Source organism: Sciurus carolinensis, chromosome 10 (genome assembly GCF_902686445.1).
Source record: "Sciurus carolinensis chromosome 10, mSciCar1.2, whole genome shotgun sequence".
In the NCBI taxonomy this organism is placed as follows: domain Eukaryota; kingdom Metazoa; phylum Chordata; class Mammalia; order Rodentia; family Sciuridae; genus Sciurus; species Sciurus carolinensis.
Window position 1 is genome coordinate 110,437,774 of NC_062222.1, and position 22,427 is coordinate 110,460,200.

General features: G+C 40.7%; 1 protein-coding gene across 2 annotated transcripts in view; it reads left to right on the plus strand.

Annotated features, from left to right (window-relative positions):
* Rell1 (RELT like 1) overlaps positions 1-22,427 on the plus strand; it is a 59,440-nt gene that overhangs the window by 16,903 nt on the left and 20,110 nt on the right. For both annotated transcript variants that reach the window (XM_047567028.1, XM_047567029.1), the window contains exons 2-3: positions 14,945-15,169; positions 16,968-17,039. In XM_047567028.1, the coding sequence (XP_047422984.1) occupies positions 14,945-15,169; positions 16,968-17,039 (297 nt within the window). The remainder of the gene's footprint in view (positions 1-14,944; positions 15,170-16,967; positions 17,040-22,427) is intronic.

Here is a 22,427-nt window from a genome sequence, read left to right on the forward strand (position 1 = left end):
TGAGCACAGGGGTGCCTGGCCGGGGGTGTGTTGCTGTCATTCTGAAAGGGCCTACCTGACAAGGGCGTGAAGGCTACGGGTGTGTGGTTGCCCAGCTCTAAAAAGAATATACTTATTTATGCTTTTGGAAACTGCAAATGGGATGTTTGGCAAATGGGGCATAAGTACACTGACATTCTCTCCTACCCAAATAGGATCTTTAAAAAAGCTGCTTATCAAACTACAGTTGAAGTGGGTATTCCCGTCAATTGATAACCTGGGAACCTTTCTGGAAGGAGAGGGTCTGCTTGCACAGGTTGCATGTAGCGAGTGTCTAGGGTGTCCTCACTGAGCCCCAGGAGCTGTGATGGGGATCAGAGTGCAAAGATAGGACACCCTGCCCTCACTTGGGGACACAGTCCTGTTTGTGTTAGCTGACTTAGCATAGTGTGTCTGCGTGGTGTGCTATTGTGATGTGTGAGAGGGGAAGGTGACAGTAGGTCTGTTTTGGTTCATTTCTCTGCCTTCACCCAGTGATGTCATGTTAGGCCACTGATGTATTTACAAAATGATATATAATCAACCATCCTGGCTAACTTGTTAGGACCAGGGGTATCAAGTAAAATAATGAATATGAAAAGCATCATTGTATTTGGGTGGGAACTTTCATTTCTTTTTTTTTTAATTTTTTTTTTTTTTTTTTTTTTTAGATGTTGATGGACCTTTATTCTATTTATTTATTTATATGTGGTGCTGAGAATCCAACCCAGTGCCTCACACATGCCAGGCAAGCGCTCTACCACTGAGCTACAACCCCAGCCCCGGGAACTTTCATTTCTTTTACAGTGTGTCTGTAGCTTATGTGTATGATTGAAAGACTTTTTTGTCTTTTTCCCTTTCTCCCTCCTTCCCTCCTTCCTTCCTCAAAAATTTTTATATGCCATGTAATTCACATTGCTGATACAAATCACATTTATGGCAACTATTGCATAACTTTTAAGCATAAAAGTTTTTGAGTAATAATGTGAACACACACCGATATGTGAACTGAATGCTTTTTAATAGTTAGGATCAGGTTTTCTTTTCACTGTTACCTTCATGACGGTTGATAAAATAGAGTTTCACTTTAGAGAGACTTTTTGTTTTTTTTGCAGTTAAAATTAATTTTGGGAAATTTTATGCTACTGAAATCCTTTTTAAAAAATAGAGTCAGTACAAATTTCATCTTATAGCTAACTTAAAATTTTTTCATGAAGGTTATTTTTACATTAAAAGAAGAGGCATGCAGATTCCAGTGTTAGTCATATGCGGTAGGGTCATTTGGCAGGGCACTGGAGTGAGCATATGTAGACCTGGGCTACAGGCCAGCTCTGTGGTCAGTTGGTAATGGTTTAACCCCCCTATTATCTGAAAGGCATGTGTCACTGGATAATACCAAAGGCCATCCCCACTCTTACAGGCACTGCTAGCAAGAGTGGGCCCCAGGGCTGCATTGCCTGCATTGGAGCCTGCCCCACCACATACGGGGCTTGTTTTAAACCCCTGTGGGCCTCACTTTCCTCATCTACAAGTGGGACGATACAAGAACCTTCCTTATGGATGTTGCAGAAACAGGATGGGACTGAACATGAAGCATCTAGAACAGTGTCTGATAGTACAAACACTCAGTCAGTGCTGCCATACAGTTATTTCAAAGTAACCACTCATTTTTGGTAACACACCACCTTTCCAAAGAACCTGAAACAAATACTAGGTTCTGAGGTTCTGTTTCTTTTAAGATCACTTCAAACAAATGACTCAATAAAATTCCACTTCTTCCTTACAATTTGAAAGATACAGATGGGTCTTTGGCAAAATTCTTTCCAGGCCTGTCTTCTAGCCCTTCCTAGGAGGCAGCAGGGCTACCAACAACTAAAGACTTATAAAAATCCCAAACTGACTACACTGAAAATAGCACAAAGAGGTGGAGCACGGGAAGGAGGGGATGGGCAGGAAAGCAGGCAAAGAAGATGGGGAGAGACGGGGGCTCTCCCAGGCTCTGCAGCCCCCGGGCCTGTCCTTCCTCACACTGCTCCTGGGCTCCACTGCTGTGCCCTGATGCTCCCGGAGGGCGGGCTCACCCGTTGGTGGTTTCCTGGCCTGTGTGAACTGACCTTGCCCCATCTGGGTGAGGCCTGGTCAGATGAGCCTTCTGTTGTCTCCTGAATGCAAACCATTGTTTTGAGGTACACAGAGATTCCGGAAGCGTCCAGAAGTTGAGCTCCTTGCCTCTCAAGACACTGGGATCCTAGAGCTAATCCCTTCCTCAGGAGAAGCCTGGGTGGAGTGGGCTGCAGCGGTTGTCTCTTCAGCCTTTTGGTGTCCTCAGGGATTCATGTTTAGTCAGGGTGGTTAGTGGCTTTAAGAAATAACCCCCATGGCAAATCCCAGACAGTGGAGGATGCTGGGGACTTTCTCTGACTCTGTGAAGTCAGTATTTCCTCTTTAGTTCAAATTGAAGCCAGGGATGGTAAATATTTAGATTTCATGTTTCTTTTTAAGTTTCTTTACATTGATGTCACTTTAGTTTCGGTTCTTTGTTCTGGTAGAAAACTGAGGGTCAGGAGTGGTTCTGTTTTGTCCCCCAACCTCTGCCCGTCAAGATTATTTGTTCCCTTTGTGTCCACCCAAATGCAGGTTTTTCTTTTGAGGCCTCCTCTTAAGTTCTCTTTTTTCCTTGATCACTGATCACTGTAGGTCTTTCATCCTCAGTCCCTATGGTACTTCCACAAGGAAACCCCAGTTTAGAAATGGAGGGTGTGCCCCAAATACTCCTTTTGAGTAATTGGATTGGGAATTGAAGTGCATTTTCCCATTAAAAATAGTAATTGTCATTAATGATACTAATTTCTCTAGCTGAGTGCAGCTACAGATCTGGGGCTCAAGTCCTGGCATTGCTAATCTCTGCACGTTTTACTAGGGCTTCCATCTGTCTCCAAAGTGGTCTTTGTTGTCCCTATCAAACTTTGGTGCTCATGTGTCCCAGTAGCATTTCAGGGACTTTGACAAAATAAAGGTAATTGTGGGACTGTATGCAGTTGAGGTTTGTGGGAAGTGGTGGGATTTGTTTCATGGGTGGGTGGACTCTGCCAGCAGGTGGCAGATGCAGTCTGGGTCCCCCATGTCCCCCACAACAGCTGCACTGTGGGGGAGGCTGGGGCTGTATAGCAGCTGTTTAGGAGTTGGTTGGAGGCTAGTGCAGCTCAAGATACACTGCAAAGTTTAGCATTTATTTATGTACTGACTCACAGTGTCCTCCAGTTCCCATATAAGTTCATTTGTTCTCTCTGTTCATCGTAACTTCTGAGTTTGGGTGAAGGCAGTGTCCCCATTACTGGTGCCTGTGACATTAGTCATCTCCATAACCATGTAGAAATAATTTTGGGGATTATTTTATGGTAGAATTCACTGTTTCCTCTGTTTTATAGTGTAGGTGATTGATTTAAACTGTTTAAACAACTTAATGAAGGAGGTCATTTTGCATTAGCCAGTAAGTCCTAGTACTCCGAGTAGGCCCAAGGCCTAAGGGACATTGTATGCATTGGTTACAAATATAGTCCTCAAGCAGGGACTGCCTGGGTTTTGTCCAGACTCTTACCGGTTTTCAACCATGTGACCTTGGGCAAGTGCCATACCTTCTATGAACCTCCGTATCCTCTTCTTAAAAAAATACCACTTGCCTCATAGTGTTGTGATGATCAGAAATGCTTGAGACTGTGGTCTAAAATTTAAATTATGTGATTCCCTGTCCTAGGGGTCTTATCAAATCTATTAATGTTTATGCAGCAAACTAAGTGGAATAGAGATTATAAATCATCACACATCAGGTCAATACAGGTTTTTTGCCTTTGTCAGATTTTATTTTGCGATGAAATGTGTTATAAAAGAATTGGTGTTCTGAGCTTTTCAGATTCAGCCTTGTGGTCATGGAGTGTTCCCTTATATTTTTATCTCCAGTAGTGTGAATTGTGGATGAAGTTGGAAAAGATTGGTGGGATGTGGGATTTTGAGGACTGTAAGGGACAGAGTCTCGTGTTTGTCATTTATCAGATGAATAAACCAAGGCCCCAAGAGGTGAAGTAACTTGTTCAGTATCACAGAAATAGCCTGCAGCAAAGAAGACGAAGAAAAAAACCTTTAGAGGAATGAATGACTAGCCATCTCTGTAATCTAAATCACAATAGGCTGTTCTCAATTCTGGAATTTTGAATGTTAGCTTAAAAGAAAAGCATGCATATATGTGTGTATTATTTTTAATTAAATTAATTAATTTGTGTGTGTATGTTTAAAGCTGTTTCAGCCAGTCTTGGTGTGGGTTATCTTGCCAGCCAGGCCTCTTTCCCATCAAGTGTGTTGGGTCCCTGCTGGGAACCCTGGCTTCTGAGAATGCACACCGTTTCCTGATGAGACTGGGAGGACTGTTATCGCAACCATCGTGGTTGGAACTCTTGGCCTTGGTTGGCACAAAGCTGCTTGGGAGAGATTATGGGCCCTCCTTATCTAGAATCTCTGGTGACTTCCATGTCTTCTCCATTGTTTTTGCAACCCTCAAGTTATGCCCACTGGGCTTGAGGAATGCCATTTCTGTGCCTGCCTGTCTCAGCTCCTCTGACCACTGGAGTCAGATGGAAATACAAGTCTTACTTGGAACAAGCTAGAAAATTGTTTCTGACTTTTTTCGATTGATTCCAGCTATTCCTCATACCTCCTCTTCATTTCCCTGCTGTCTTCGATCTTTTTTGCCTCAAATCTTTTGTAAGCTTCCAAAGTCTTTTGCAATCTTCTCAACAGGATCTTGGCATAACACACATACAGAGTGAGGCCTCAGAGTCCTGTGAACTAATTAAATCTGCGTGGGTCCAAGAAGAACCTGAAGAATTTTGATAAAAATTTATTGGACATGATTTATTTGTCATGCTGTGGAAGGAAATTGTGCTTATCCATCAGAGCTGAGAACCGCCTGTTTAACAGCTCTTGCTGTGTGCAGAGGATTCTCAAGGGGAGTTGGGCTTGCTCTTGGAGAGGATGCACAGCTGGGGGCACCCAACTTCTGTAGGGTGAGCTATGATTTGGGGATTGGGAGGGAGATCAGAGATTGGGACAGATTTACTGTTGCTATTGTAAAAACCGTGATGGAGCCTGTAGAGGGACATTTTCAAAACATATCCTACTTCTGTCTTTGCTAATTGGAACCTATGGTTTTGAAGCTTGACAAACCTTTAATCTAAACTGAATTGTGAAATATGGGGAAAGCAGGCCATCATTTGGCATTTTAACAGAAAAGTAGCTAACTGATGAAATATTGTTCAAAGAAAAGTAACTAAAATATACTTTAAACAGCATTGGTCATTGGATGGTGCTTCCTTGTGATGTCTTTTTAGATATGCAGACACCTAGGGCACCTGGAAGTCCTGCACAGGCAGGTGGGATCCAGACCACCTGGTTTGAATCCTGTCATGACCATGTAGAAACCATATGACCTTGGAACATTGCCTAACATTCTCTGCCTCCGTTTCCCCACCTGTAATAGGGGGGGATAATGCTGGTGTACATTTCATAGTTTTTGTGAAAACTCAGTGCTCAGCTTAGTGCTAGCTCACAGATGCCCTATAATTGTGATAGTAGTTATTGTTGGTATTAATAATGTTGTAATAAACTAATGTGTCGGACTTCTAGCACTTCTGGAACCATCTCACCTTCAACGGTTCACTTCCTTATTTTTGCTCTACTCTCCATTTTGACCCTCATTACTTGTTTCTTTTCCTCGTGGGCTTGGCAGTCTTACGTCCCTGAACAGGTTAGTACACCTTGAGGTTAGGGGAGCACACCTCCACTGGGTGCTGACGCCCGCCCTTGAGCAGTCTGTTCACTGGCTTCTCCCTTTCCTTCACCCTCTCTGCCCAGCCTCCTCTGTCTAGCCCCCTTCTGCCCTGTGCCCCCAGGTCTCAACACATGCCATTACTTCTTCTATAATAGAAACTAGAGGACGTTACCCACCTGTTTCCTGAGCTTCCTTCCACCTACTATAAAAGACAGCTTCAGGAAGAAGTGTCTCTTTTCCTGTTCAAGTGCTTAAAATCTGTCTCCTTCATATGGAAATAATCTCAAAATCACAGCTCCATATTCCTTCTCAGTCTCTCCCTTTGCTCCTTTCCTTCAACATATTAATTAACACTGCTGTGGTTTGAGAGTGTCCCCCAAAAGTTCATGTGTTGGAAAATTAAACCTCAATATGGCAGACCTGGGAGGTGAGGCCTACTGGGGGGATTCGGGTCGTAGAGTGGGGCCCATGTGAGGGATTAAAGCCTGGCTTGCTTTTGTGAGACTGCAGTAGTTATCACTAGAGCATTGTATTGCTAGAGCATGTCCCTGTAGCATGAGGCTCCCCCTCGTGCCTTCTCTTTCACATGTTCCCCTTGCCCTTCTGCTTTCCATCATGAGTTGAAGCTGCACAAGGCCCACACCAATACAGCTGAACTTCCCAGCTTCCAGTACTGTTAGCCCTAATAAGCTCTTTTCTTTATAAATCACTCAGTCCCAGGAATTCTGCTCTAGCAACAGAAAACAGAATAAGACAAACACTGTGGTTTCGTCTACTAAAAAAAAAAAAAAAACTCCAAACAAAAATTTCATGTCTTCACCCCGAGAGTGAGTGGCCCTCCCCTCATTGCTTGCTCATTCCGGGATTCTGGAAAGAGTAAACTGAACTCAGTGTTGCTATTCACAACCCTGGGAATCTGGCTTCCATCTTGCCTTAGGGCCACTGGAAAATGGCTTCATCCAAGGCCACCAAAGATCTCCCATGGATTTTTTTCTCCTATTTTATTCTATTTTTGCCCACATTTTTATTGGTGCATTGTAGTTGTACATAATGGTGGGATTTGTTGTTACACATTTGTACATGCACATAATATAACAATAACCTAGCACCTCCCCTTTTTCCCCTCCTCCCACCCCCTCATCCCTTTCCTCTACTGATCTCCCTTTGATTTTCATGAGAACCCCCCATTTTTCTTTTCCTTTTTCCTCTCTAGCTTCCACATATGAGAGAAAACATATGAGCCTTGACATTCCGAGTTTATCTTTCTGTTTTTTCCATTTATTTAATTTATTTTATTTTTAGAATACTTAAAGAATGTTTACTTCAAGAAACTACAGAGAAATAGGGAGTAAAATCCTAGGGGGAAGTTAAAAAATTCCAAGCTGCTTCCTAAATTAGAAGCTAAAGGTTTCCCATGTATTCTTAGATTTGTCTGAGTTCTCAAATCTCTTTCTAAAAGATTCCTCTTAGGTTGTTTTTTGTTTCCTTCTTCTTTATTATGGTAAGAACACTTAATATGAGTTTTAGCCTATTGACAATTTTTTTAGTGGACAATGCAATATTGTCAGATCTCTTGAACTTACTCATCTTGTAAAATTGAAACCTTACACCCTTTGAACAGCAACTATTCATTTCTTCCTCCCCCAGCCCTTTGGCAAGCACCATTCTATTCTGTTTCTGTGAGTTTGACTATAGTAGTCCTTCTTTATCCTTGGGTTTTGCTTTCTGTGGTTTCAGTTAACCCAGGATCTACTGTGATTCAAAAATATCAAGTGGAAAATTCCAGTTATAAAAGAATTAATGTTTTAAATGGTGTACCCCTTTGAGTAGTGTGATGAAATCTTGATCCATCTTGCTCTGTCCTGATCCATCTAGCCTGGGCTGTGAAACGTTCCTTTGTCCAGTGTGTCCATGCTGTGTATGCTACCTGCCTTTTAGTCACTTAATAGGCATCTTGGTTACCAGGTTGACTGTCCCAGTATTGTAGTGCTTGGTTTAAGTAATCTTTATTTATTTACTAATGATTCCAAAGTGCAAGTGTAATGATGTTGGCAATTGGGATATGCCAGAGAGAAGCCATAAAGTGCTTCTTTTAGGTGAAATACAGTAATGCTGAGAGAGAGAGAGAGAGAGAGAGAGAGAGAGAACATTCATATAATTTGTATTGCAGAAGATTGTTATAATTGTTTTGGTTTTAGTTATTATTGTTAATCTAATGATAAATTTAAATATTAAACTTTATCATAGGTATTTATGCAGAGGAAAAAATGGTACATGTAGGATTACCTGTAGTTTCTGGCATCTATTGGGAGCCTTGGAATATATACCCTATAGATAGGAAGGAATACTGTATTTCAGATATTTCATATAAATGAAGTCATGTAGTGTGTGCCTTTCTGTGGCTGGTTTATTTCATTTAGCATAGTCTTATGGAATTGGGGTTCATCCTGCTGACCTTATTAATTATAATAGTTTACCTTTGTAAAGATCTTATCTTCAACTATGGTTACATTCAAAGGTATTGGGAGTTAGGACTCCAGGTCATCCATACTGTCATATATGGCAGAGTTCTCTTCTTTTCAAAGCAGAATCATAGTCCAGTGTATATATATACATTTTCTTTATCCCTTCATCCACAGATAGGAATGTAGGTTGTTTCCATCTCTCTACAGAGACTATGGAAATGCAGATATCTTTTCAAAATCCTAATTTTAGTTTGTTAAAATATATACCCAGAAGTGGGATTTCTGGGTCATATGGTAGTTCTAGTTTTAATTTTTGAGGAACCGCTGTACTGTTTATCATAGTGGTGCATCATTTTTCATTTCCTTCCTATCTTAGGTTTACTCTCTTACAGCATCTGACCATACATTGCTTTTAGAAACTACTTCTTCTGTATCCTCAGGTGGAGCCCTGGCTTTTCTTTCTCAGCTTCCTGATGGAGCAGATTTGGTTGCTCAGTGGATATTTCCCTACAGACTTCCCTCAGTTTACTTCTATGTCAGTGCTGCCAATAACCAATACCACAGACCGAGTAACTGGTCAACCATAAATGTTTACTCGGCTTACAGTTCTGGAGACTGGCAAGTCCAAGAGTGTGGTGTTGGCATCCTGAAGGAACCTTCATGCTGCATCCTAACATTGTGGAAGGGCAAGTAAGCATGTGTAAGATGGGAAGGATAGAGACCAAATTATCCTTTTATCAGGAGCCCCCTCCCATGATAACTAACCCATTGATCTCTCATGACCTGATCACCTCTTAATACTGTTATAATGACAATTAAATTTCAACATAAAGTTGGAGGAAACATTCAAACCGTTGTTCAAAATTGAGATCATGATGACCTTTACATGCCAAATGCTACGGCTTTCTTACAAAGTACCACAACTGTTGACTTAAATACCAGAAATTTATTGTCTCATAGTTCTGGAAACTGGAATCCCAAGTTCAAGGTGTCAGCAGGGTTGGTTTCTTCTCAAGCTGTGGTAATGACACTATTCCATGACTCTCTTGACTTTTGGTGGTTTTTGGTGATCTTTGATACTCCTTGGTCTGTAGAAGCATCTCCCAGATCTGTGCCCTTAACTTCATATGATGTTTTCCCTGTGTGCTTGTCTGCCTGTAAGTTTCCCCTTTTTATATGGATAGGAATCATATGGAATTGGGGTTCATCCTGCTGACCTTATTAATTATAATAGTTTACCTTTGTAAAGATCTTATCTTCAACTATGGTTACATTCAAAGGTATTGGGAGTTAGGAATTCAACCCCCAATACACTCCAAGTTTGGGAGTATAGGTGATCAATCAATTCAACTCGTAACACCAAGCAAAACAGCTTTCCCTCTTCTGCCCTCACATGTTTCCCATCTCTTTGGATGGCAGCAATGTCTTCCATGTTGCTCACGAGAAACTTGTGTATCATCTTTATCATGTCACTGGTCCTTATATTAACTTAGCATCCAAGAGTTTGTAGAATCTGGAGGAAAGATTTTGAAATTGGACTTATCCATCCAGAGTCTGTGACTCCCAATGGCTGACAACTTCTGCACTGCATGTTTTAAGTATCCACCTCCTTGGTGCAATAGCAATACAAAGTAACTCTAAAGTTACAAAAAATATGAGGATAAAATTTAATGTTGTCTCAGTCATAAAACTACCATACTGGCAGCTCAGATGAAGAGCATTTCCATCATCCCAGAAAGTGAAGTTTCCATTGGACAGCTTTGTTGTGGATTTACAAGGAAGAACTGACAAGAAAAATGGTGACTAGAAAATCTACCCAAACAATTCAATGAAAAATAACTTTTAAATAACAAAATATTTGTAAATAATGCCTAAAACATTTGTCAATGTATGTATGTTTGGCTTTCCTTCAGTTAGTGCTTTGAAACGCTGTATCTTTCATTGTCCTTTAGTCCCAGCTGAATCATGTCTGAATTAATCACTTAATATTTTGCTGAATCACTTAAAATTTTGCTCTCTGCTTTATACATTTTATACTTTCACCCTTTTTTTTTTATTTGCTTTTTGTTTTTTACTAGTTAGATCATATTATATGTAAGAAATTGAATCCAGGTTTTAAAGTTCAACATTGGAGTACTTGTGTTTTCTCTTACCTCCATAAAATCTTCATAAAGTTTTAAATGGTGCATATTATTCCATCAAATGCTGTTTAATGCCTGAGAGATATTTTCTTATTATTCCATTGTTAAGTATACAAGTGTTTTTGTTTTTTGAGTTATGTTAATAATTGCTGTGACAGTCTTTGCTATTAATTTTGACTCAATAAATAATTCGTTCATAATTCAGATGATTCAGCTGATAGGTGAAGGACAAAGAGAGCCACAGAGTTTTTTTTTTTTTTTTTTTTATTGTGAACAAATGGGATACATGTTGTTTCTGTTTGTACATGGAGTAACAGCATACCATTGGTGTAGTCATACATTTACATAGGGTAATGATGTTTGGTTCAGTCTGTTAATTTTTCCTTCCCCCCACCCCTCCCACCCCTCTTTTCCCTCTATACAGTCCCTCCTTTCTCCATTCTTGTCCCCCTCCCACCCCCCATTATGTGTCATCATCCGCTTATCAGTGAGATCATTCATCCTTTGGTTTTTTGAGATTGGCTTATCTCACTTAGCATGATATTCTCCAATTTCATCCATTTGCCTGCAAATGCCATAATTTTATTATTCTTCATGGCGGTGTAATATTCCGTTGTATATATATATACCACAGTTTCTGTATTCATTCATCAATTGAAGGACATCTAGGTTGGTTCCACAATCTGGCTATTGTGAATTGAGCAGCTATGAACATTGATGGAGCCACAGAGTTTTGAAGAAATATTTTAATGCTAACTGAAGGAAAGTTAAGCCTATATAAGTTAACAAATATTTTAGGTATTATTTATAAATAGTTACTTTATTTAAAAGTTTTATTTAAAAGTTATTTTTTGAGGGCTGGGGAGATAGCTCAGCTGGTAGAGTGCTTGCCTTGCAAGCACAAGGCTCTGGGTTCGATCCCCAGCACCGCAAAAAAAAAAAAAAAAAGTTATTTTTAATTGGATTATTTAAGTAGATTCTCCAGTTGACATTGTTCTTGTGAACTCTTGTAAATCCATGAGAGAGGGGTCCAGTAGAACTTTCACTTTCTGGAATAAGGAAATGTTCTTTATCTGACCTACCAGTATGGTAGCAATTAGCCACATGTGACTGTTGGGCACTTTAGTTGTGTCTAATGCAACTAAGGAGCTGAATTTCTAGCTTAAGTTCAATTGATTTAAATTTACATTTAAACAGTTACGTGTGGCTAATTTATTGGGTAATGCAGGTCTGTAATGATGATGACTAAAATACTTTCATAGTGTTCACCTCTTCTTAGTCACTCTTCTGAGTGCTTTACATGTTAATATATTTAATCCTTACGGTAACATCATGTACCTCAGGTAGTCTTCTGGTTATTATTGCTATATAACTAATTATTCCAAAGCTTAGTGCCTTAAGGCAGCAACAGTCATTTATTTGGCTTACAGACCTACAGTTTGGGCAGAGTTCATCAGAGATAGCTCATCTTTGCTTCATGCACAATCATCTGGGCTATAGGATCTGCTTTGAAGCTGACTTATTACCAGCTGGCAGGTTGATGCCTGCTACTGGTCTCCAACCACAGGTCAGGTTAGGCTTTCTCATAGCATGGTAATAGTTTCCAAGAACAAGTGACTTAAGATACAGGAAGGGGAAATTGTCAGTTTCTTAAAGTTTGGGACCTGGAAATTGACAGAGCATCACTCCCAACAAATTCCTTTGGCAGGCAAAACATAGAATGTGTACTTAAGGGGAGGAGATGTAGACCTCTGTCAATGGAAGCAGTATCAAAAAATTGGGGGCCATGTTTTAAAGTCATCAGAGGCAGTACAATCATTTTGATGCCATCTTATTGACAAGCAAACTAAGCATAGAACAGTTAAGTTATTTGCCCAAGGTGACCTGTCTAGTGAGTGACTGAGCTGCTCCTTCACCTGGCAGTCCAAGCTTTTAACCTCAGTGCTCTGTTGCATCTCACTATAATTTGTATGTTTCATAAATTTAGATTCATGTCTTTAGTTTTTCCATGGTACGATAATTATAAGATTAAGTGAATGATACATATTTATAAATCACAGAACTCCATACATAGGTGGTATGTGTAAGGGTTTGTTAGTTGTCAAGTTGACAATTAAGACACATTCCCAGCCATCTAGTTCAGAAGATGCCATTTGTCTGAGCCTTCTGCTTTCATCCTGTTTTTCTTGTCCCTAAAGCTCAGTTTGTTACCACCTCTGAATTGAAATAAACAATTATTCTGAATAAAACTCCTCAGTTGTCACCTAGTCCTGTTGCATGGAGCATGTATTAGTAAGAGAAAGAAAGAACATTTATTTAGCACTGTACTGCCAGGCACGGTGGCACTTGTGAATGATCCCTGTGACTCGGGAGTACTGAGGCAGGAGAATTACAAGTTCGAGGCTAGCCTGGGAAACTTAGTGAGACCCTACCTCTAAAAATAGAAAGAGCTGGGGATGTAGCTCAATGGTAAAGTGCCTCTGGGTTCAATCCCCAGTACCAAAAAAAAAAAAAAGTGTTTTTGGTTTTTATTGAAAATAAGGCTGAGGTTAAACCTTAATTTAGATGGCATAGTTGTATATGTTTAGGGATATATAGTGACGTGTTGCTTAGTGACGGGAATACACTCAGAGAAGTACTTCATCAGGTGATGGTGTACTCACACACACCCAGGAGATGTAGCCTATACACACCTGGGCTACGTGGGTGGCCTCTTGCTCTGGCTATAGACTTGTATAGCATGTCGCTATACTGAATACCGTAGGCAGCTGTCACACAAGGATAGGTGTCTATACATCCAAACAGAAAAGATTCAGTAAAATACTAGGTGACAGGAATTCTTCAGCTTCATTGTCATCTTACAGAACCTCTATCAAACATATGGTTCATTATTGACCAAAATGTCTTCATGCAGGAACTGTACTATACGTTCATCCTTTTCTTGGGAGAGAAATTAGAAAAAAATTAGAGGTTATCTCAAATTCTAAAGGTTGCTTGATAAAATAATGAATGCAGCCTTTTACAAACCTAGGGACCAGTTTTTTTCTTTCCTGTTCAAAAACAATGGCTATCCCTGTGTAGGAGAGGTGGGCCTTTGTTCCATGGCCTCTGGTTTGCAAATTAAGCTTCTGTTTGATACTGTTTGCTTCTGAGATGAGCTTTCATTTTATACCAGTTATTTGTGCCCAACACAATCATTTGAGAAAGGTAACAATTAAATGTCTCTTAGCTTTCTACTTTTGGGGTTTCGTAAGCCATGTATGGCTTTTCATGATGGTAGGAAGCCTCATTTTCTCACTTCAGAAGCAGAGAATTCTAAATGCTGAGGCTTCACTTCAGTCAAATTCCATGTTTTCCTTTAGTCTTTATCTACCTGACCCCTCCTTTCATTTGCTACTTCTTTCCTCATTTTTCCATGACACAATACTTAGCAGTTTTTCTGTGCAGTCTGCTTGCTCCCTCTTAATCGGCCATATCTTATAATTGCGTACTCCAGGCTCTCTCCATCTTTCTTTCTGCAGGCGATGTGGCACCCCCAAAGGCCATGGTATCTGGCTGTCTCTGTGGGACTTGGACACATCTAAAAGCAAACTTCTGGGGCTGGAGTTGTCGCTCAGCGGTTGCCTGGCATATGTGAGGCCCTGGGTTTGATACTCAGCACCACATATAAATAAAGAAAATAAAAGATCCATTGATAGCGAAAAAAAAAAAAATCACCTTCCTTCCCTAAAAGCAAACTTCTTTTCTCCAAGCTATACCTTCACAGCTTTCCTGTTCTTGATGTCATAAGCCAGGTCCCATTGTTATTTTCTCTCTCCCAGTGACAGTGTACTCCTTTCACGGCTCTTCTCACCATCTGCCATGATTTGACCAGGTACAGATTTGCTTAATGCTGTTTCTGATGCTTTGCCCAAACTCCAAGATGGCAGGGGCTGGACGTTACGTTGCCCATCACTCTATCCCCAGCTCTGGGGTTGGAGTCAGGGGTCAAATCATGGGCATGCAATACATGTTTATTTGGATAAGTGAATGGACACACAAATATACAGGCTTTAAGAGGTTATGTGACCCCAGGTGGGACCTTGTGTATGAGTGGCAGGCACAGATGAATTTGGACTGTTAAAGCCCAAGTTTGGGCTCTCACTCTTTGTGCATGTGCTACCAGACCCTGTTCGGCCTGTGGTTTTGGGACCAGATAGATGCTGTGGGTGTTTTTTTGTTGTTGTTGTTTTGTGGTACTGGGGATTGAACTCAGGGGTGCTTCACTACTGGGCTCTACACTCAGGTCTTTTCATTTTTTATTTTGAGACAAGGTCTCTAAGTTACTGAGACTGGTCTTGAATTTTTAGTCCTCCTGCCTCAGCCTCCCAAGTAGCTGGGATCACAGGAGTATACCACTGCACCAGGCTAGAGACACTGAATGTGAACTTTTCTTGAGGGTCATTAGAATTTTCTTTTGCCTCCCCATCTAATGCAGCTGTGCATGTTCCTTCCTGTAGACAATGGTGGCAGCCGCACATTGCATTCAAGAACAGAGACGACCCCATCGCCCACCAACAATACTGGGAATGGACACCCGGAATACATTGCATATGCACTTGTCCCTGTCTTCTTCATCATGGGTCTCTTTGGCGTCCTCATCTGCCACTTGCTTAAGAAGAAAGGTTATCGTTGTACTACAGAGGCTGAGCAAGACATCGAAGAGGAAAAGGTTGAAAAGATAGGTAAATAACCTGGGTTCTTTTTACTTGTTGGGTAGGGAAACAGTTTTTAACTAAGACACCAGTCACTTATACTCCCTGTATTTGTGAGGCAACACAGTTCAATAGCAGCTCATTGCTGTAATTTAAGTGTATCTTTTGCAGTAGTCACATCTTGAATTTGAAATCTTGCTTTTGTTTACTGAATACCCACTAGGCACTTACTTTCTCTGGCCCTATGGCTTGAGCAAGTCATGTGTGTGCTCAATATCTGCTGTGTATAATTTAGTTTAAATTTATTTCTAATAATTTAATTGACAATTTAATTTAAATGAGGATAAAAGTCTTCACTTTGTGAGGTATTGTGAAATTTAGAGAGAAAATGCAGTGGTGATTGGGACATGTGGCCCCTCAGTGGACGTCATGGAGTGGACGTCCCTCCTTGCTGTTATTGTTGAGTCAGATTCTAATGAGGGTGGTTGGAAAATTGAACAAATCTCATCATTTTTGTGGTATTACTTTTGCTGGGGAAATTTTATCTTAAATCTGTGCAAATGAAATTTTTGTTGATTAAGGAAATGATTGTGTGAATAGTACAGTAAAAGTAGAACTGGTGCCTTAGTATGAATGTCAGTGTGTTGCATCTTTTCCTTGTCACATGCAGTTGTGAGGTAGTGCCTGGATAAACCTGAGAGATGTGTCTTGTTTTCCTCATGTTTCTTCCCAGTCATCTGTCAGGGATGTTTCCTGACTTGGGCCCTGAGGGAAAGGAGATAACTGTCCAAATCCTGTTCAGCCCCTCAATAGCAGGCTTTGCAGAGAAGTGACATTTGGAGTAGGTCACCCATGGAGCAAACCAGCAGGGCTTGTGGGGGGAGGTTCCTCATTCTTGCCAGCTTGCTGGACTGTTGGTTTTTCCACCCCCACTGACCTTTGAGGCTAAAGAAGAACACGGTTGATCGATGAGTCATGTGCATGCTCATGAGCAAACCAGAGCTGAGTGTTTGTCAACAGAAAGCAGAGCCTCCTCCTCTGCTCCTTCGTAGTGGTCTGCAGGTTGGCCCCCCTCAGCTCCTGCATGTGTGTCCCAACGTGTGCTTCACACAGGGGCAAAGCCAGCCTTGGGATAGAGAAGACTCTTCGGGTAACTGGGTGGGCCATGCACACCCTGGTCTTTTCTCTGTGAAGTAGAATGGAGTGTTTCAACTCTCCCTTTTCTTTCTTGTCTTGAAATAAATTATACAGATTGGTTTATGAGTGGGAGTTTGAATTTTTTTTTTTTAATCCCCGAAGACCATAATGCTGGGATAGAGTCTCCCAAAGTAAACTGAATTTGTGGGTAAATAACCACAGCCAAAATTTAGAGAATTTGGGCCTATATTAGAGAGGATAATAGAGTTTTATAAACATGGGTGAATAATTATTTAATTCAAAAAATAAATTAATACTCTAAGTTTATATAGTAAGTTTTCAGTTAAAGTAAAAGCCAAGGGAATTTTTTTTTAACTTTTAATGAAGTTTAAGGAGATGATGAGAAAGAAATAATAGCAATGAGGGTTGGTATAAATGCATTTCCATATTATTGTCTTGTAAAGTGACCTTGATCTTGAGACGAGATTGAGGGACAACTGCAGTACTTTCTTTTATGCTTTTTATCAGTGAAGTCACAACATGTGACATTGGGAGATTTGGGGCTGAAGAGGAAAGCTAAATCTTAGCGCTGTGCCTGAGCTTTCTGGAAGCTGTTCAGTGAAGATGAAGGTCTAATTGACCTGTCACTGGGGACTGATTATAACATGTTCTCTCCTCTTTTCTCTTTCAGAGCTGAATGATAGTCTAAATGAAAACAGTGACACTGTTGGGCAAATTGTCCACTACATCATGAAAAATGAAGGTATGGAGAGTTTAGTTTTCTAGAACAATTTAATATTCTAGTTTTATTAAAAACCTGCCTGGAAGAGTCAGGATTTGTGTGGACTGTTCATTAGTTTTACCCAAGCTTCCTAATACCTCAGTTTCTAGCCTTACCCAGCCACGGGAGTTTTACATTCATGAGTTTTCTGAGTCTCAGTTGGTCTCTGTTGCAGATCCACCCTGCAGCTGACACCTTATGTCAAACCCTGGCCTCTCTGCTTCTTGGTTGTGTACAGTTTGGGGAATGTCATTACCTTATGAAGCCTCAGTTTCCTCCTGAAAAATGAGAGTCATAATCATAATTACCTCACAGCCCTGTTGCAAAATAGCTCATGTGAAGTGCTCAGTATAATAAGCACTCCTGTGTTGTCTATTCGTTTTTTCCTTTTCTTCTTTTAAAATTTTATTAGAGCTTTATAGTTATACATAGTAGTTGGGTTCATCCTGACAAAATCATACTTTTTTCCCCTTGTTTTTATACTTTAAAAAATCATGGTAAAATACACATGACAAAATTTACCACTGTGACTTTAGAATTCAATGGCATTAAGTGCATTGACAGTGTTGAACAGCATCACCACTGTCTACTTCCACAACTGTTTCATCCTCCTGAACTCGACACATTGAGCAGCCCCTCCCAGGCCTCTTCCCCCATCCACTAGCCTTCCCTCCTGCTTTCTGGCTGCTTTCTGGATCTGTCTAGTCTATGTTATCTATTAAGAGTTAGAACTTTCAAAAAAGCTCAACCCCTATGGCCAGGTGGGGTGGCGCATGCCTGTAATCCCAGCAGCTTGGGAGACTGGGGCAGGAGGATTATGAGTTCAAAGCCAGCCTCAGCAAAGGTGAGGAACTAAGTAACTCAGTGAGACCCTGTCTCTAAATAAAATACAAAATAGGGCTGGGGATGTGGCTCAGTGGTTGAGTGCCCCAGAGTTCAATCCCTAGTACTAAAAAAAAAACAACAACAACAAAACAAAACAAAACAAAACAAAAAAAACTTAACCCTTAGGATTTAAGTGTTTTTTTTTTTTCCCTGTGAAATGTACTCTAGACCTTCCACTTAAATAGAAGATTCATTTAATCTTGATTAAATGAGGTAGGGTCATTGTTCTGAACACTGGTTATTATCTCAGTAGGATACCATTCTGTTTTCTGTTGCTATAACTGAACTACCACAAACTGTGTGATTTATAAGAATAGAGGTTTATTTAGCCTTTGCTTCTGGAGGCTAACAAATCTGCTCAGCCTCTGGTGAGGACCTTCTTGCTCTATCATAGCATGGTGGGAGGCAGACAGAGTGATCATGTCAGAGTGCTTTCTTTTACAACAAAGCTTCTGCCTCAATAACCCATGAATTCCTTAGTTCATGAATGAGTTAATCTCCTCATAGGACAGAGTCCTCATGACCTAGTCCTCCCAAAGACCCTACCTCCAAAATCTACGAACATAAGACTTTGGGAATTACATTTCTAGCACATGAAATTTGGGGGCCACACCCAGGCCATAGCAGATTCTGTCCCTTTAGCAGTTCTCAAGGTGTGTAGCACTGCTTGCCTACGTGTGTCAAAGCCATGGATTCCCATAGTGAATACTTATGTGTTCTCATGACAATTTAGAAGAGAACCTTGCCTGTGAGCTTTGTTTTGGTCAAAGAACTCATGCAGCAAGCACTGATATAGTTGAGCCATTTGTCTAAAAGTTGAAATACCTTTGTATTCATCAGGATGTACCTGCCCTTCTGCCTTTAGCCCTTCTGGTGGGGATTTCCCCTTCCCATTACATATCTTTGCTATTTAACAGGAGCACCTGCCTGGCCCAAGCTGCCCGTGTGTTAGACTCTATTCAACTGTACTTTACTTAGAGGAACAGCAACTTCATATGGCTCAGCATAATTTTCATAGCAGTTTTTAGAGTGCACCTTATGTATTTGGCTTAAATCTAGGTGCTTTATGTATGTAATCTTACGTAATCCTCAAATCATCCCTCTAAAGTTGGTGTTTAAAAAATTTTTTTTGTAGTTGTAGATGGACAGCATGTCCTTATTTTATTTGTTCATTTCTATGTCATGCTGGGGACAAACCCAGTGTGGTACACATGCTAGACAAGCACTCTGCCACTGAACTACAGCCCCAGCCCTAAAGTTGGTATTTTCATGCCCATTTTACAGATGAAGAAAGAAAGACTCTAATGGGTTAAATTGATCAAATCACCCCTCTAAAGTTGGTATTTTCTTTTCTTTTCTTTATTTGTTTTGAGTACCAGGAATTGAACTCAGGGGCACTCAACCACTGAGCCACATCCCCAGCCCTGTTTTGTATTTTTTTTTGGGGAGAGGATCTCACTGAGTTGCTTAGTCTGGCTTTGAACTTGCAGTCCTCCTGCCTCAGCCTCCCAAGTTGCTGGGAACACAGGCATGTGCCACCAAGTCGGTATTTTCATACCCATTTTACAAATGAAGAAAGGAGGGCTCCAAGGGGTTAAATTCCAATGGTTAGTAAGCAATCTAGCTCTTTCTGTGTGGTTCCAAATAGTGTGCCTTTCACCCATTCATTGTTACCTCTCCTCTCTTAATTTTCAGCTTTTAATTTCTAAGGCTGCAAAAGTCAGATGAACTATACTCATGACATGTACACACCTGTCTTTTAATTTTGAAACTCAGTTTTAGTTTAGGTAACTGTCCCTTGGAGGTTGGATCTTTTAGCTGACCTGCTGGGCACCACATTTCTGACACAAGATATGTGGGGTTTTCCACACTAAGTAATTTCCCAACTCTCTGAACTCCAGCTGAACGTCCTACAATTTAATTCATTTCTGACTGTCTGAGAGTTAGCATCAGATCCCCCAAGTTAATGACTGGGTCCCACAAGACTGTCCCTGCTTCAAATGCCAATTACAAGTCTAAGACTCAAGTACTTCTGACTACAGACTATCAGGGAATTCCCATAACCCCCTCCCCAGGCTTGATAATTTGTACGATTGGCTTAGAACACAGGGAAACACTTGATTACATTTACTACCTTATTATAGAAGGGATAGCTGAGGAACAACCAGATGGAATAGATGCATAAGGCAAGGTCCTGGAACTGGGGAGTGGATCTCCATGTCTTCTCTGGGCACAGGATCCCTCAGGTACCCCCATGGTTTCAGCAACTGGGACACTTCTTAAATGTGATTGTTCAAGAGTTTTTGTAGTGTTTAATGTCCACCCCCACAACTCCCCACCCCTAATTCCCAGTGGTTGGGATTGTGTCAACCCTCTAATCCCTTAGCCTTTCTGATGACTGGCCCCACCCTAAGTCACCTCATTAGTGTAGACTGGGTGTGATCAAGAGGCTCATTATGAATAACAGAAGACATTCCTATGGCTCCGGAAATCCCAAGATTCTTAAGAGCTCTCTGACACTCCTACACACTGATTATTTTTCTCCTAATGCCAAGGGTTGGAATAACCTTAGTGCTTTTAATGGATCTTTCCACATTGAATAATGTGTGGACAGTCAGTGGAGTTTTCTTACATTGAATGGAAGTTTGGAAAGTACTGGGGATTCTATAGCTTTATTTCCTGGGTAGGACCATAAACTGTCTGCTGAAGTAAAAATGGAGAGTACTCTAATTAATTCCCAAATATCCCTAAATATTCACATGAGGAAGGAGATCCATTTGTGTAGCTCTTACCTTGAGGCTCAATTTTTGTCATGGCAGAAGGGATGTCTTCACAAACTAAAATGATCACCATGGTGAGTATGTAGATGTGCTCTGAACTGTAGTCAGCCTGTGTCTGTTTGGGTAGAGACCTGGAGCTTGAAGCACTAGGAATGAGAGCGTTAGGGTTTAAAGTACCTGCTCTGGGGTCAGACAGTCCCGGGGGTGACTTTGGCCAGCCAGTCAGTTACCATTTCTCTCCATAGTAAAATGGGGATGATAATTCTACCTGTGGTTAGGGTCCTTGGAAGTATCGCGCAGGGTAAGGTCTGTGAGACTTTTAGGCGGTGACTGGCACATACCAACCATGTTAATTCTGGTGAATAGTAGTTTTTGCTTAGGACTTTTGCCTTGAGTGAAGAGATGGCAGCAGGGGAGACAACAAGACACTCTTGCCTGAAAAGGACTCTTTTATGCATATGATCTAGCATGAATTCAGGGAAAAAGAGAGGAAGCATTTTCTGGAAAACACCACCCACTTGTTCTCTATGGGTTTTCCTTGCCCATTCTCAAGAAGCCTGTGAAAGGAAGTATAGTTGACAAAATGTTGGCAAGCATCAGAAAACCATCTTTTATGGCTTATTGGAGTTATGGGTAACAAAACTAGGAGGAGAAATAGTTGGCACTCTATATTTGAGGGTTCTGTATCTGCCGTTCAACCAACTGCGGATTAAAATTGTTCAAAAAAATTGCATCTGTACTAAGCATGTGCATACTTTTTTCTTGTCATTATTCCTAAAACTCACAATACTGAATAGCAACTATTTACATAGTATTTACATTGTATTCAGTATTAAAAGTAATGTAGAGATGATTTAAAGTATATAGGAGAATGTGCATAGGCAAATGTCATTTTATATGAGAGGCTTGAGCATCTAGATTTTGGTATCTTCTGGGAGGTCCTGCAATCAATCCTCCCTAGATACCATGGGACAACTATTCATTCAATAGAACCTAGTTTATTGTTCTTTTATTGTAATTTCACAACCAAATTAAAATGTGTGTTCTATTCCTAATATGGTGTTATGTTAGAAAGCCTTCTCATCACGGAAAACCAGAAATGTTCCCCAGGGACACATTACTGCCATTTACTCCCTGGTGTAGACTTGGATGTTAGCCCAGAGATGGAGGGACTTGTGTGTGTGCATGCATGTAAATGTGTCTTCCTCCTCCCACAGGGTGGATGAGAATGGTGTTTGTGTAGGAACTAGAGTCTGCTCTTAGAAACTTCATTCAGAGCAAACAAAGGGGATGTTTACTAATTATTTATAAGAGATAAGGGTAAGTCACAGGAATTCTAAGAACATGAGAAACAGCAGGCACAAGGGCACATGCCTGTCATCCCAGTGACTTGGGATGCTGAGGCAGGAGGATCTCAAGTTCCAGGCTAGCCTCAGCAACCAGGCAAGACCCTGTCTCAAAAAATTAAAAAGGACTGGGGATATAGCTCAGTGGTAAAGTGCCCCTGGTTCAATCCCAACTCACTCCCCGCTCCCCCCACACACTAAGAAACACAAGCCTATAGAAAATAAATTTGGTAATGATTTTAATGCATTTTATCTTCTGGTATCCTTTTATAACTTGATGTTTCATTTTATAGGCAGTCATCATTTTATAGGTGAATAATTTCCTCAGGCAACTATTTAAGCTTTGTTTTATAAAAGCT